Source organism: Diorhabda sublineata, chromosome 1 (genome assembly GCF_026230105.1).
Source record: "Diorhabda sublineata isolate icDioSubl1.1 chromosome 1, icDioSubl1.1, whole genome shotgun sequence".
Classification (NCBI taxonomy): Eukaryota; Metazoa; Arthropoda; class Insecta; order Coleoptera; family Chrysomelidae; genus Diorhabda; species Diorhabda sublineata.
Genome location: NC_079474.1, coordinates 39,013,453 through 39,029,200, shown reverse-complemented (window position 1 = coordinate 39,029,200; position 15,748 = coordinate 39,013,453). Strand labels below are relative to the sequence as shown.

At 32.2% G+C, this 15,748-nt stretch overlaps 1 protein-coding gene across 1 annotated transcript in view; it reads left to right on the top strand.

Moving 5' to 3' along the window:
• The window catches only part of LOC130444388 (uncharacterized), a 90,807-nt gene extending 75,059 nt beyond the window's left edge, over positions 1-15,748 (top strand). The window contains exon 2 of the mRNA XM_056779487.1: positions 15,012-15,748. Coding sequence (XP_056635465.1) covers positions 15,012-15,609 — 598 coding nt within the window. The 3' untranslated portion in view covers positions 15,610-15,748. The remainder of the gene's footprint in view (positions 1-15,011) is intronic.

The window sequence follows — 15,748 nt, the reverse complement described above, 5'->3', positions numbered from 1 at the left end:
ACATATTATAACCATCGATTAACTTGACCGTTAGAATGATAATTCCTTCAAGTTAATCAATGCATTCCGCAGTAATCTGCTGAAAATACAGGAAGTATAATATTCCATGTCTAATATTAATCTAATTCCCGTATATTTTTTAAGAGAAACAAGAAAATAAAATGACGCTTATTGGTAAAACTATCTGATATTTGTAAAATAAAACAATATAAATTCAGCTCATATATATAGACGTGTAGACGGCATTATAGCAAGGGACAAATTTGAAGGTGCCCTGTGCTCCATCATCCAAAAAAGTCTCAGAATAACAGATAAATGATGCAACTCTATAATCGCATGAAACAACAGTGGCTTCATTCACATTCAAACGAAATATACCCAGGAAAAAAAGATGTTTTTCAAAGACCAAGTATCCGGAAATAAATCATCCCGACTTCTGTGGAATAGATAGACCAAGAATATCTCCAAAAAAGCGACAACGACCATCACGTTGTACAAAATAATAGCAAAAAAACGTGAGGATATAGTCTTCGCATACAGCAAAAGATTCACAACATAAATGTGCAATTCGAAAATGAATCATCCTGACTTCTGTAGAATAAATAGACCACGAATATCTCCAAAAAACCGACAACGATCACGATGTACAAAAGAATAGCAAAAAAAACGTAAGGAAATACTTCGCATAGTGCAAGATGTATAACATAATTGTGCAAGGTGTGTTTCTGCACCACAGCGGCCATAAAGAATAGACAAACAGTAGTAATGGAAGATATTCTAGACCTAATGCCACTGCAAAATGTTTTCAAAAGAATGGTCAGTATATAAAGACGTATTTGTAAAATAGAAATTGAAAAATATAAAATAATGGAAGGCTCTCATGACAGAAATACCCCCTATGTCTCTCTATAGATGATTGGTATAAAACAAAAAATTTCGAGAAGAACTTCTTAGAATTGTTAAGTGACAAGAACAATTGGAACACGGCTACATACTCAAAAGTAATACCATAAGCCGTAGAGGCTTCAAAACCACTATAAGAACAGAGATTGTTGTAGGATCCACTAAAAAATGAATATTAGGAATCAATAGCTATCCTAGTACCTTTGAATATGAACTTGTTATTAGAAGATGTGTAAAATTCAATTAATCACAGCTTCGGAATTGTAAAATGTGACTTGTTTGGTTCCATCATTGGAATCGTCCCCACACGTCAAGAAGCGAAGGAGACACTACCTTGGTCGATAACGTTGAGCGGGCATCAAGTGGAACGTTTCCAAGGCAAACAATTAACCGATATGAATATCTCACCCTAATTTTCGCTTGTTCTCATGTCATATAGTTTTTACATCTTTAAAACCACAGATCTGCGGAATATGTAACAAAATAATAGATCTAATCTCACGTCTAATTGAGAATCGATTCCGGATCAGTTGGTAAACACTTTATGATCGCTGAAATGCGCATGATTATGTTTCTATTTCGGATGTTGATTTAACAATAGGTTTGTTCCAACCCATCAAAAACCGTCCTTGGTACGGTAACGATTCTGCGCAATAGAGATTACGTGTTGTAACCGGGCGGTTAGCGTTATACGAACGATTCTGTTTTGCGTTCCAACCGACTTATGTATCGTGTGTGAACCGTTTCAGGGACGGTCTTTTCTGTACTTGGTTGACAGCAAATACTGTGACAAGAGACGGAGATTGCGCAGAAAATATCTATAAACGCTTCCGATAACCGTTCCAAGAACGGCCCCGACTAGCAGGTTGGAACAAATTAATTAGTGAACTTTTAGTCACACAAAAATAATACTAAAAATTCAGCTGAGCAAACCACAAGACAATTTTTAAAGTAGGGATGCGATTGGTTCCCAGACCCACGACAAAAGCTAATATTTATATAAATACAAATAACAAGAATACCAGAAGATTCTCTGCGGAATTTTTAAGGACTTTTATCAATAGAATGGAACAAGCAAACAAACGAGTGTAATGTATTTTTATCTTGATGGAGTATACGTTATTTAATGAACTCAACGAGTGCATTAACATCTGTTACTACTCTATTCATTTATAAAACTCAATTATGTGACACAATTTAGAGAATATAACCTCAAAAAATTTGTTTTAAATTTGTCGCTTTGTACCGTTTATACGAGACAGAAATAAAAACAAATTTTATATCAGTATGCCAGTACTTTCTACATATACGTAATATATCTGGAAAACGAAACCGATAAGAAAATTTTCTACTATACAGTGCTTTGTCTATACAAGCATCGAAGCTACTTTCTTTAAACAACCTGTACGATGGAATGTCACTTACAAAATCATTGATGGTCTTTACAAAAAAACGTTTCCTCTAAAGTACCGTGGAAGTACTTATTTGACTTTGATAAATTGATATTGCTAGGTAATAGTTATGCCATTAACGGTATGTGTAAAAACAGAGGACCTCACAAATGGATAATTAAGTTTTGTTTCTAGACAAGTTAGAACAATTAGCTGTGGTAACTTGTTATAGAGCGTTAAAGTTGATTTATAACATAAACACTATTATTCTATTTTAATTCAACTAAACACAAATTAGGGCATATAAAAACTATCAATTTATGCCAATCTCTTACAACTCCATAAAAGAATTTGAATAAGTTATTATTTCAAATAATATCAGATTGATGATCAGCACTAACAAGAGGTAAAAGCGTTCAAATGGATGACCATTTCTTTTATAGGTAGTTATTATAAAAATGCTGAAACTATTCAAATTCCATTTTTACTATTTTAAATATCTACAAAGTTTAGTGCAAACGTAGGGATGGAGTCGTTTTTACATAAAACTCTATATTTTCTTGTTTATATGACTTAAATAATCTATTATACATTTACATTTACATTTAACTGTGGTATGAGAAAAGTCGACATTACTATTTTTGGAAAAGGAAAAATCCTATTCAGCTTGAATCATAGTTTAAATAACAAATCTTATTACCTACTTCTAGCAAGAAGGTTGAAAAATAATAATAAAATGTTCTAAAACAGACGAAACTAAACAACAAACTCTTCAAATAATGATTTTATTACTTATTTGATATAATTTGTTATCATTTGCCAGACTCAAAATTATTTGAATCAAATGAGAATTTTTCATTTAATATCGACCAAAAAACTATTTCATATTACATTTGTGACAAATGAAGTCATCGATATCGTCTGTAAGCCCTAGACATAGCTCATGAAAACGTCTACCACAGAAAAGACAAAGACGCATCTTCTGGTTGAGAAACAAGGCATGTCAGGATTCTCTTATATTTTCATCAGAAGAATTATGAGCGTACGGCTCAACATCATCCGCTTCCGTTTCGTTAACGAAATTTTTACTTCCACTAATTTTCCCTTTTCCTCATAAATGTATCTCTTATCTTATTTTTCTTTCAAATCTTGAATCTGAAAAGGAAACCCTGCGAACAATTTTTCTCAGCACAGTTATTCGTTGTTCAGCTGTCAGTGACATTTTTTGATTTACTGTAGTAGAAAATGTCAAATGCATTCCTTGTTTTCAGGTCAATTTAAAGTGTATTCTATTCCATGATAATAAATAATTAACAAGTAGCTTCCCCTCGTTTCTTGTAAATCATCTTTTTCTAATTTGTATCGGCTTAATGTACATTTCTGTTCACTGAAAAAGCATACACTCATATTTTGCGTGCGTAAATCAGAGTCCCTACTTAAAGTCATTGTCAGTGAAGGATAATTCGATAATTAATATGATTTCAGTTAAAGTAAAAGTGTATTTGATACACCCTGAAATTCAAAAAGCTGTTATTATTGCCAATTTGGAAGATGGCTGGTCTATCAGAAGACAACTCATCAAGGTCTCAATGCGAGTAATATAGTACTGTTTGTATGTTTTCTTCATTTGCATGAATTTTCAGGAGGCTTAAATTAAAAGTATTGTGTAGATGGGAAAAATATGAAATTGACACGGAAAAGCAACAAAAAAACACTTCACATTCTCAAAGTCATATAAAACATTTTGTGAATAGCATACTTGCGATTTTCCTCTCACATGTGACCGATTTGACATTTCGTTACCGTTAAATTTATATACAATATTGAAAATAGTTCAACTCCCCCACCTGAGCGGGTAATCCGGTTTTTCTCTATACTTGACAAGGCTAAATTTTGAGACAAACATGGTATTAATTTGAAAGAAATTAAAGATTATAATACATTCTCAAGTAGCATCTAAAAACACTTCCCTTCTCCGGTTAGCAGCATTTGATTCTTAGAAAAGTTCCGAGACTTGGTTCGTGATTTAAAATAACCATAAAAAGTAAGTAAGTGTAAGTACAATCATAACGTGAATAATGTTATGTCCAATATCTTCGAATCATCTATAATTTATCCTTTGATGCAGTTTCGAAATACAACTAATATAAAACTATAGTCGGGCTTGTAGCTGTTATATTCAGTTCTTTCTTCAACTCCAGCCTAAGTAGCCATCATTCCACTGCGACAAGTTTTTCTGATTTTTATAAGGCTTTCGGTTTTGTTAATTATAATATTTTAAAATAATTAATTGCACTATGTCTTATTGCAGACGATACTAGTTTCTCTTGGAGCAACTCTGTACATAAACAATATCTTTACCGTGTTCCCAAAAGAAGAAGTGGCACAGCGTTAAATCCGGTAACCTGAGAGGCCAGTTTAGGAAAATGACGTCAATATTACCTAAACGGTCAATCCAAACAGTGCAATAATCTATGTACAAGGCAAATCTCTTACTCGTACAAAACTAACTAGTGAGAATAAAACTTGAATGATTTGTTGTTATGTTCATTTTTGAACCATACTTTTCAATAAACGGTTTTCAAAATAAGTGATTGTCTTGTGGTTCTTAGTACCAGACCGCATTCTAAGAAGGACAACATCTGCCATCACTGATAGGTACAATCTTAACCGCAAACGTAAAGCTTTTGAATTTCATTGGTTTATACGTTTGCTTATGTAAGAGATACGAAGGAAATTTGTTATGTATAACAGTGTATTTCATAACATAACAAACTAAAAACAACAAAGGCACACCTTTGGGCATAGAGAAACTAGTTCTCTTAAATTCTTCTATTTCAAATTGCCTCGTATATTAGTTTATTTTATTTATATATACCTTGAAGGTACACAAATTTAACCTGTCAATATTTACCTTGCACTGCCTCTCTTGAGACAGAGCTAGCGGTTTCTGAATTTTAATAGTTCTACTCAATGATTTATGATACTCTTTAGAGATTCAAGAGAATGTATACTATAAGGTAAACGCAATAAAATATGTTTGAAAATACCGCAAATTGGTTACATACATTCAAGTATGTATTTTCACACGCCATACCGTGAAAAATAAGTATTTTCTCATCGAGATAATAATAAAAATCTGGTAAATACCAAGCGGTAATTTATTCAAGTGGTAAGGCGAAAAGTACCCAATTTTGAAATATTTTTAAATTATTAGAAACACATTTCAACTATTTAAAATTTGCTGTAATCAAAGATAACGACGTAATTCCCAATATGAGTCGTGAAATGTTAGATAAACACAAACTTCCTTCATCTTTGCATTACACAAAAAGTAATCACCTGGTAACGAAAGTATAGTTCCACAACCATCACAAGAAGTTGGAATACTTGAAAGTTTTCTAGCACGAACCGACAAAAGACAGCGGCTTCTAGTTACTCATATAAAAAGTGGATTTCTATAGGAAAGTAGCATGATCTATATATCTAGCAGCTATCACGAGAACATGAACGTAGCTTCTAACTGTGATTTGAGTCTGATTCATAACATGTCGGATATGAATCTATTATTGTAATAACTAATGTATTCTATCATATTCGCCGGAGCGAATGGTTCAAATGGAACGAAGGTTTCAAACCCTAAAACGCAACAATGACTATGTGATGAGGGGATTAGATACGATGAAACTGCAACTAAATAACAATTGATGAAAAGTAGCAATCTACATCGTGCGAATTACGTTATTAATGAAATATCTCTGTATTTTTATTTGTATATATATACTTGTGTGCATAGAAATCGACCCACTGTAATCTTTTGATTTTAACTATATATTTTTTTGAATTATTTATCAGATCAAAAAAAAGACATATGTTTTAATGTGAGTATAAAATTATGGAAACTTCCTATGTATAATATAATGAAATTAATGCATCTAAAGCTTCATTATTATTAATATAAATAGGGGTATGGTCTCTTATACGATTAGACATAAGTCTAATCAAGTTAGCTATTGTTTCTTGTGGCATGTTGAGCCGTTCTTCTTCCACTGCTCTTCTAAGCTCTGGGATCTAGTTTGGGATAGGAAGTGGCAGTATTTTTGCACGATTCTATCGGTGTGCGGACTTTTGCATTGTCTACATCAAGGTAAATGCGTCTCCAATGTAGTCGACGTAACGTACCACATGAATTACTAAAATGTCCTCGATATATCTTCTCCTGTAAACACTGTCGTCACTACGAATGAACACCCCAGATCATACAGGAACCACTTCCATAAGCACTCCGCTCTTCAAAGCAGCAAATCGCTCTCTTGTTCTTCGGTACACATTCCCTCTTTGGTAGCCACCATATTCTGGTCTCATCTGAGAACAGAACAATTCCCAATTCTACCAAGGTCCACTTTAGATACAAAACGCAGATGTGCTTATCGATGAGCTGGATTAAGTTTTGGACCAATCGCAGGTTTCAGAGGTCAGATTATTTTCCTGCAGTCTTCGTCTTACTGTCCTCTAACGAATTCCTTAATGCTGTTGATACAATAAAGCGGTAATCGCGAGCGGTTGTAAATCGCCTTCTGCCTTTTCCAGTTCACCTATGAAAGGATCCAGTCTCCTAATAACGCTGGTACACACTTCGAACCGCTGCGCGGGTCATATCCAATTATCAAGCTAGTTCGCTGACCAAGTCCATTTTCGATTAAAGCACTAACTTAGGGCAGTTTTTGTGGTGTAATACGAGTATGTATTAACATTAACATTATTTAGATTATGAAAAACGAATAATACGCAAATTTCTGATGCAAGAGCAATAATTTTAATATTCAGACTACAGATCTTTTGGTAATAGTAACTAACAGGTACACTGTTGCTACGCTATGATTTTGTGTTTGTTGAAAATTATTCTGTAAATCATTATTGTCTTCGTTCATACTGTTGGCAAATAACGGGAAACATTAATTGCTAATTAACGTACATTTGTTATTAGTTAGTCATTCGCTTGGAATAGAAAGTATCTAAAGAGAAAATTCCACAACCAAAAAGATAAGCATTCAACAATTACTTATGTGAATTAACAAAAGGGTTCATTGTATAAAGCTGAATTTCGTTTTTAAAGTATTTTTTTTTGTACAGAATCTGCATTAAAATTATTGTATCAAACAAAATTTCTCATTTATTCTAGCTTACACGCTCAATCAGTGGTTATGGGACTTAGTTAATAGTTTTATATATCCACTCAGGCCACGGACTTGTAATAACTTTTAATTTGATTTCTCATTTTCTACAACTCCAAAACATATCCAATTATCCTCATTAATAGTAATTGGTTAGGAGACTCTAATCTTTTTGGAATATCGCATATTGTATGCATTTTCGAATTCTAAATTAATTCACTGTAAACCTGAATTTATCGAAATTATCAAAGAAAATTAGACCATGACCCAAGACTAGTCATTTGCAAAAAAATTTCCCTCAACATGTATAACAAATAGAGGAATTAGTTGGATTCAGTTTCTCTTTGCATGCATAAATAAACTGGAAGCAGATACTCTAAAAATTGTATTGAAGCAACCTATTGAGGTAATAGTTATAATATTCAGCTTCAAAACAAATTCAAAATAACTTTACCTGATAGAAAAAACCAGAAGGGAGATACATCCATATTGGATGAATCCAACTGGTATACAGATGGCACAAAAATGTCGGAAAGCATTGAAACAAGACTAGAAACGCCAAAACAAGAGATAGCTGTCTAATTGAGAATACCACAATTTTCCATGCGGAAATAACGTCTATTAACTATTGTTTGAAAGAAATTAAAAGAAATATTGTTCAATTACTATCTCCAATAAGAGCTAAACAGTGTTAAAAATATTCGAGGTTGAATCAAGCTAATATGGTATTTTTTGTTTGCTCAAAATACGCATAATACGCCCATGAAGATCGTAAGTGCCATGAAAAGGCAGAAGAAATGATCAATGCCATTCGTTGGAGCCGAAACCTCCGAATTACATACTCAATAAAAAATAAATGGAGTACCGTATGATGAAAGAATTCAACAGGTCAAAAACAATCCAAGGAATTAATATTAGATCGATCGCCATAATTCACGACGGAACTGTGTGAAGTCTGAAAAACAGTCAAAACTCTTGTTAACAAGGTATTTTATCTAAATTGACAAATAAAATTGAAAGAATTGACAAAAAATTTCTAGTGTAGATGTGGTTTACGGTACTAGACTTAGGAAAGTCACTGGCCATAAATTGTATAAAGAATTCAGTCTGATATCTGTCATTATCAAGTATAAGCTGAAAAATTCTATCTAGATATAGAAAAGCACGATAGATCAAAAAGGTCACATTGGAATATGCCACAAGCTACCTCAGAAAGATCTATCTATACGTGATTCTTATGAAAATAAGCAATTCCATGTCTTGAGAACTTAGCTATATAATAGAACATCGGAAGCAAAATTATTTCCTGTTCCTTTTAGAATATTATAATCAATCAATAACATTTACTCGTTGAAAAAGTATTCTGGTACTCATTTCTAAATTCTAATTTAAAGCATATGGTGTATCAGTTCTGAATTCACGGTTCTAGTTGGTCCGTAATAGCTTTAGAACATGATGAATAATTATTTGGATAACGCTGGGCATGCATACGTCTAAGAAACAGTACTTTTCGCTAATCCATAAGCCTAGTCTAGACATGGCTACTAATTTAGTAGAATACCGCGTAATTCAGTGCCTGCGGATAGTAAAAAATAGTAAAGTAGGTAGAAAGATTCAATTTTTATGGTCGATTAGAATCCCCCACCACGAGCAGCTAACTACAAAATAGCCACTAAATCAGGTCCGGGCGCGGACGTGTTTACTATATAAGATATTTAAGTTTTATATATGAAGTTTTTGAAATACGGAATATATAAACGCTAAAAATATTTTTTATAGCCTCGTTTAATTCCATATCTGTCGATTTTGATACCACTATTTGACGCTTGCACTAAACTAGTCTAAAAGAAAGTGTCGCAAATATAAACAAAAATAGGAATGATACAGAATCGAAATCAGAAATTTCTAAACACTTATCATTAAGACAGCAAGTAAATTTCTTTTCATTCATTAAGTCAAATTTCGTTAAATAAAAACAACTTTACGTATTGAATTCAAATACCAAATCACTCACAGCAATTTTTCACTTCATTTTGCAAATACCCCGTATATTTATAATTAATATTTAACCAAAATGGAATTAGTTGTGAACATAATTATTACTTTTATTGAGTCGCTTTTATGACCTTTCTCATGCAAAAGCCGATAGAGGTCACAGCGGTTATTCGTGGTGGATCATATCATGCAAGAAATTAATAGCAAGATCGTAACAAGACGTGAAAACTGTTATTTTAGTTCCTAGTACCTGGACTATAACGGCGATCAAAGTACTACGCCTGACCTGTAATGACCCCATGGTACTACTCCCATGTCCGCCCTAAGGCAAATTGTTTGAAGTTTGCGAGACCTGCTGAACATATGTCAAACACAATTGAGATTTTTAGTTACAGCTTATATGTCTTCGAGCTATAAGGGCTTGTTGAAGCACGAAAAAATGTTAATTTGGAATTTTTTATAAACTAATAAATTGTTGTTTATGGTACATAAAGATACTTGCAATTTAATTTATTGTGATTGATATATTGAACATAAAATTATACAGTGCGTCGCGTTTCGAAATTCACATCTAAATTTTCACACATTTATACATGGTGACATTTTCGAATGGTTCCCATTGCTAATCAACGAGTTGTGATATATGGGATTATTATAGATATTTTGATTCGCGATTTCGAAATAATGTAGGTATGGAGAATATCATCTCATATACAGACTCAATTTTTTATTATTTTGATTTGTATCCTAAATTATTCCAATATGATCTTCTTAATGTACCTTTAAAAGATATTGGCGCATAACAAATTTAACGAGAGATATTTTTAAATATTTGGAAAGTTGAATATCAAAACGTACCTTATTTATTATGAAAGGTTTTGGAAAATCATAAAAATTTTTGGATATTTCAACAATTTTCTATTTTCCAGTCAATTCTATAATATTCAAATATAAAAGAATAATGATGAAACTATGCATTTTTTGCGTTTGGATTAGAATCTTCTGAATTTAATAGCTAGATTGTCAGTTTTAAAAATAAGAAGCATGTTTGGGATTGTAGAGAGAAGTTTCTCCAGTAAACTCGGATGAACAATATTTTATTTCCTTCTAAGACTCACAAATCAACTATTGTATATGGAAACAAAAATTTGTGAGGATCTCAGAAAATGAACAGAGGATTACTAGTTAACATAACCTATCAATAAACAATCAAGGCACAAATAATTCACATGTTAGCATTAAACTTTTCAGAATGTTATAAAGACAACTCCTTGGTGACAAATGTTTGTTATCTTTTTTCCATGGAAACATTGATTTGGTAAAATGGAGCTGGTAACAATCAGAAAGTTGGCAGCTGTATTCATGCCTTCATGGAGATAAGACCAACATTTTGATTCTTCCACAGAAAATAATCAACTTGCTTCAAAGAAAGGTGGACGTTTTGAAACAAAAAGATAATATGTAACGCGGCACTAAAGTCTCTTTTTACCACTCGTGGGGTTAGATGCCGAGGCATTTAGCCTCGTGACAAAAAGTATGACTTTAGTGCCTTGATTCATAATTAACTATTAATTTTACCCTTGCCAATATTTAGTCATTATGATAAACTGCAAGTATTCGCTTGCTCGGTGTGTCACATTATATATTTTTCTCAACAAAAGGCCATTTTTTTCGATGAGGTTGAACATTATTATGGAATTTTATATACTACCACTTTCGAGTGAAAAATCAATTATTGTAGCTGCTTTTTCACTGTTGAAAAGATCACGTTAAGATGCCTTAAGTTAAATTCTACAACAATTTCCCTGTTGCCACGAGCATGATCTCCAAACAAAAAAATTATTTCAATTTTTCTTCTTAGAGTCATACTCATAGTCTTAGATATATTTAACACACTTATCACACTATTAATTTCCGTTGTCTCTAAAACATTTTAATTGGATCCTGTATTTCGTAATTGTCACTTGAATACGGCACATCGTATGTATTCATTTTCTCTTGAACATGATTTGATTTAAAACTTTTTTATTGGTTTCAAATTACAGTTATGTAAGCTGGTAATATCGAGACGTGTGCTTAATTATTCCCGTCTCTTTGTTATTCATATAAGTGTAATTGAATACGTTCCGGCAGTACAATTTTTAATTTTTCTAATTGTGTTTGAGAAACTTCTTCCATTGGCGATTGTATCGAGATCTTGGGTGTTTATTTTCTGTAGCTATTAATTTCTAGTTTGTGACATTTCCTTTGTTAAAATCGTCTCTCTTTCTCCTCCTCTTCCGCATACTCAGTGATTCGCAGAAAAAACCTGCATATTTCACAGTATTCATCAGATTTGGGAAACTACCAAAACACATTAATATTTTCATAACCCTCTTCCTTTCACTTCCTCAACCCCTTATTTTTAAATAGGTACACATCATCAGAAAGGCACTTAGATAGAGTGGTCAACCATTTTTTTGTGTATTTACATTGTTTTTTCTAGAAAATATTTGAATTGCTCTTAAAAATGAAACGAAACGCTTATAGTATGCTAATATGTCATTTTTAAAAATAAACTAGAACAAATATTGCAAATAAAATTTTCATTTACTATTGAATTAAATATTCAAGATGGTTTGTGGATCGAAATTATGTGTTTCAACATTTTATTATGTCACCTCATAGCTAACGATTTATTTCGATCTACATACGAGTATATGCGTTTAATTGTTTTTATCGTATTATATTACGTTACACTCTGGTTAACGGCGTCATATGGCATTAGGGGATGGGTCTGACAATATTCGCTAATAATTTATACTGATAAACACTGATCAGTTGATAACTTTCAAGATCATTAGCATCCTTCGCTGAAAAGCTCATATTAAAAAGAAAAGGAAACAACTTCGAAATAAATATAAAAAAATGTATTGGTTGATAGGACGAAATTCCACTCTGTCTGTACACAAGATATGATTTATAAACATACCCTCAAACTCATCTGGTGGTTTGAGGCTGTGCTATTCAAACTAGTTTACATTTCATTCAGAGGTTTCAAAGATTTCAGAACGAGGTACTAAGGAACATCGTGGATATACCTTGGTACACAAGAATCTGGGTAAAAACAATGTTAAACAAACTGTAGTGAAATTTGCTCCGAATCATGATTTTCATCACCACACCAATGTTGAAATTTTGAGGTAATCCAGCTCCTTGACATTGAAGGAATAGAGAGAAGACTCAAGAGGGTTAAATCTTTCGAGTTGGTAAAATGAATTTGTATTGTGTGTTCAGGCGAACGTTAATTAGTGTACAAGTATCAAGAAATCTAAGAATACTGTTGAGAAAATCTTAGCTAGTTACACAGTAGTAATTTAAGTTAGATGTAAATTGCTGATTGATCTTAACATCAGATTCTTTTGTAACACAAAACTGCGAAAGGGTAAATGTAAAAAATACATTATCATTTTCGATTTTATTTGTGAGAACGGGATCAATAGTGTCCTTTAATAATTTTTTGTGGAGATAGGAAAATATTTACTTTTTTATTTGATGGTATTGACAATAAGTTAATCTATTTATCAAATATTCAACCATTGCATCAGCAATATATTGTTTTTGCCATTCCGAAATATGAAACATTTCGTTAGATTGGAATTTTATTTATTATTATTGCATTCTTTTCTTTACTTTGCTTCTTTGTTTTTTTGTTTGAGAGTTATCTCGCGACTCAATTCTGCTGTGTATTTTGAGGTATTTAAATTTTTTTTACTTACTTAATGTGAATTTATTCATTATTCATAATATTCTATTTGGATTAAAAAAACTCAAAAGTATATATTTGTGTAATAAATTTACGTGAAAAGTAACTGCTTATTTTAATTAATTATTGTGGCTTAAGTGAGATGTTATAATCAAAATGTATTCATTTAATATAACTGTTTTAAGTATGAAAAGGATTTGGGTTAGGTAATGTAAAATATCACTAAATTAGTGAAAATTAATGATAATTTGTGCGCTTTTTTAGTCTGTAAAATATTTTCTAACAATGTATAAAACGAATTAAATTTATTTAACTGAAGTGTTGAAAAAAAATAATGATTAAAACTTATTTTCACATGGTGTTAGTTTGAAGACTAATTCAATTTCTAACTATCGCATAATATAAACTCCGCTCAAAATTTATCAGCATACAACACTGTTTGACTCAGACTTATTTACTATTCGTTCTACTAGAAATTTCCTAGTCAAGAAAAATGATCGAGAAAATTAACTACTTCTCCAGAGTTTGAATGTCAACCCTTACAATTTCACTCTAGAACATGAAACCCCTATTTCGTAAGTAATATTGGATATTTATTAACAAAGTTGCTTGTCTATACACAAATTAATATATATGAGCAAATCGGTTTTGTGTAGACACTGTTAATTTCCTGTTTCTCATGAAAACCCTATTAAACAGGACATAATTAACAAACTGTTTGAAAAGACGTACTGTATCGTAGTTTAATTTCCTGCAGATCTTACAAAATGAAGGGAAATCATCTTAATGTGGGTAGGATAAAAGAAACAATAACTTTTAAGGAACAAGTTGATATACGATTAAAAGAAAAAATATAACTCAATTCTATCTTAATATGCTTAAGCATAACGGATGGATGCCTTGTCTGAAATAGCCTACTTTGAAGGTTATAAAATGGATTTGCATGAGTAATGCATATTTAGTATTTCATTGACCTATCCTTGCTACTTTTTTGACACTGACGACAAAGGTGAATGTGCGATAATGATGTACGAGTAAAGAGGACAGAAATAAATGTTTATGACATCATGTTGCCAGAACATTTTAATATGATTAATTCCGTGTATTTTTTTTAATTTATTGTGTTTTTTCTCTACATTCAATTGTTTCAAGGAATCATCTATTATCAATTGACTTCTAAAATTTTGAAAAAGAAAGGAAACATTCACACAATTGAATTCGAGTATATATACATTATTAAAGATAGTCGACGAATACAATCCCATGATTATCCAAAAAAAAAAACTGTTGTCGTCACGTTTTCGGCCGATGAAAGCGCCTCAACTTTTTTCGGAGCAGGTTCGCCCGCTGCAATCCACTGTTTTTTCATTTCAGAATTGTATTAGTGGACCCAGGTTTCATCTGCAGTTGTAAATCCTATTATTAAGGCCTGGACAAGGTTCTTTGAATGCGCTTTTGATCCGACGGAGCAAACGCACGGAAAACCCACCCATGTATATTTCTTTGGTCAGTATATAGCAAATTCGTTCTTTCGATAGGTCAATAGTCTCTTCTATCTTAATCCGACGGTTGTTCAGTACCATTTGCTGAACTTTTTCAATGCTACCGCTAGTTGCCTAAAATTTTACCGTCGTAAAAGATGGTGCAGTTTCCTTACACTGTGTTTAATTCCTCTTTTATTTGCGTACGCGTATTACCTTTCAAAAACAAATATTTATTGTCAACTCGATACCTTTTTTTTTCATTCAATGTTCAATAAAAACAATTATACAAAAGCCTAATGTCAGTTTTTGTTTGTTTCAGGTTCATATCCCTCTACATAGCTCTACTGGCTATTCTGTTTTTCACTCTCTCGGACAGTAAACCATCACTTTCAACAAAAAATCATGAGCTTCTTACAAAACTGGGATTGCAGAGAATCAGAGGTCCAAACAGCCATCATAGGAAGAGACTAGCCGTAGAATCAAGACACCACAGCCGATCCGATGATTCTCATATGTACATTGTGAAACTACCTCCACATCCACACTATTACGTTCATAACGCGCCAAATTCTTTAGATGATATCAACAGTAAAAGCAGAAATTTACCTGTGGGGTTCAAGAACAATGGTAAACCTTCGAAAATTTATCATTGGAATCTACCTTTGATGAAAAAAGTAGCGGCATCGCACAAAGCTAAATCAGACGATTACTTGAATGATTACAGACAACCGGAAAGTTGGAATGAAGTTTTGGATAAACCGATTAAAGAAAAAAAACCTCACAAACCTTACTATTATGTTCCTGCTAAACCTAAGAAGTCAGGTTTCACTAAATATTTTTCTGGCAATGGAAAACCACATTCTTTCTACGTAATTGGGAAGAGTAAGAAGGCGCATTACCATCGGTTATTACCGTAAAGAAAGTGTGAATAAGAACTTTGTGCAATATATAATAATGTATCTATATTATAGACTGACCCTTTAAGCTTAAATCTAATTTTATATATAATATATTGTAATAAACCGACTGTTTTTACAATAAAATTCTTAACTAATG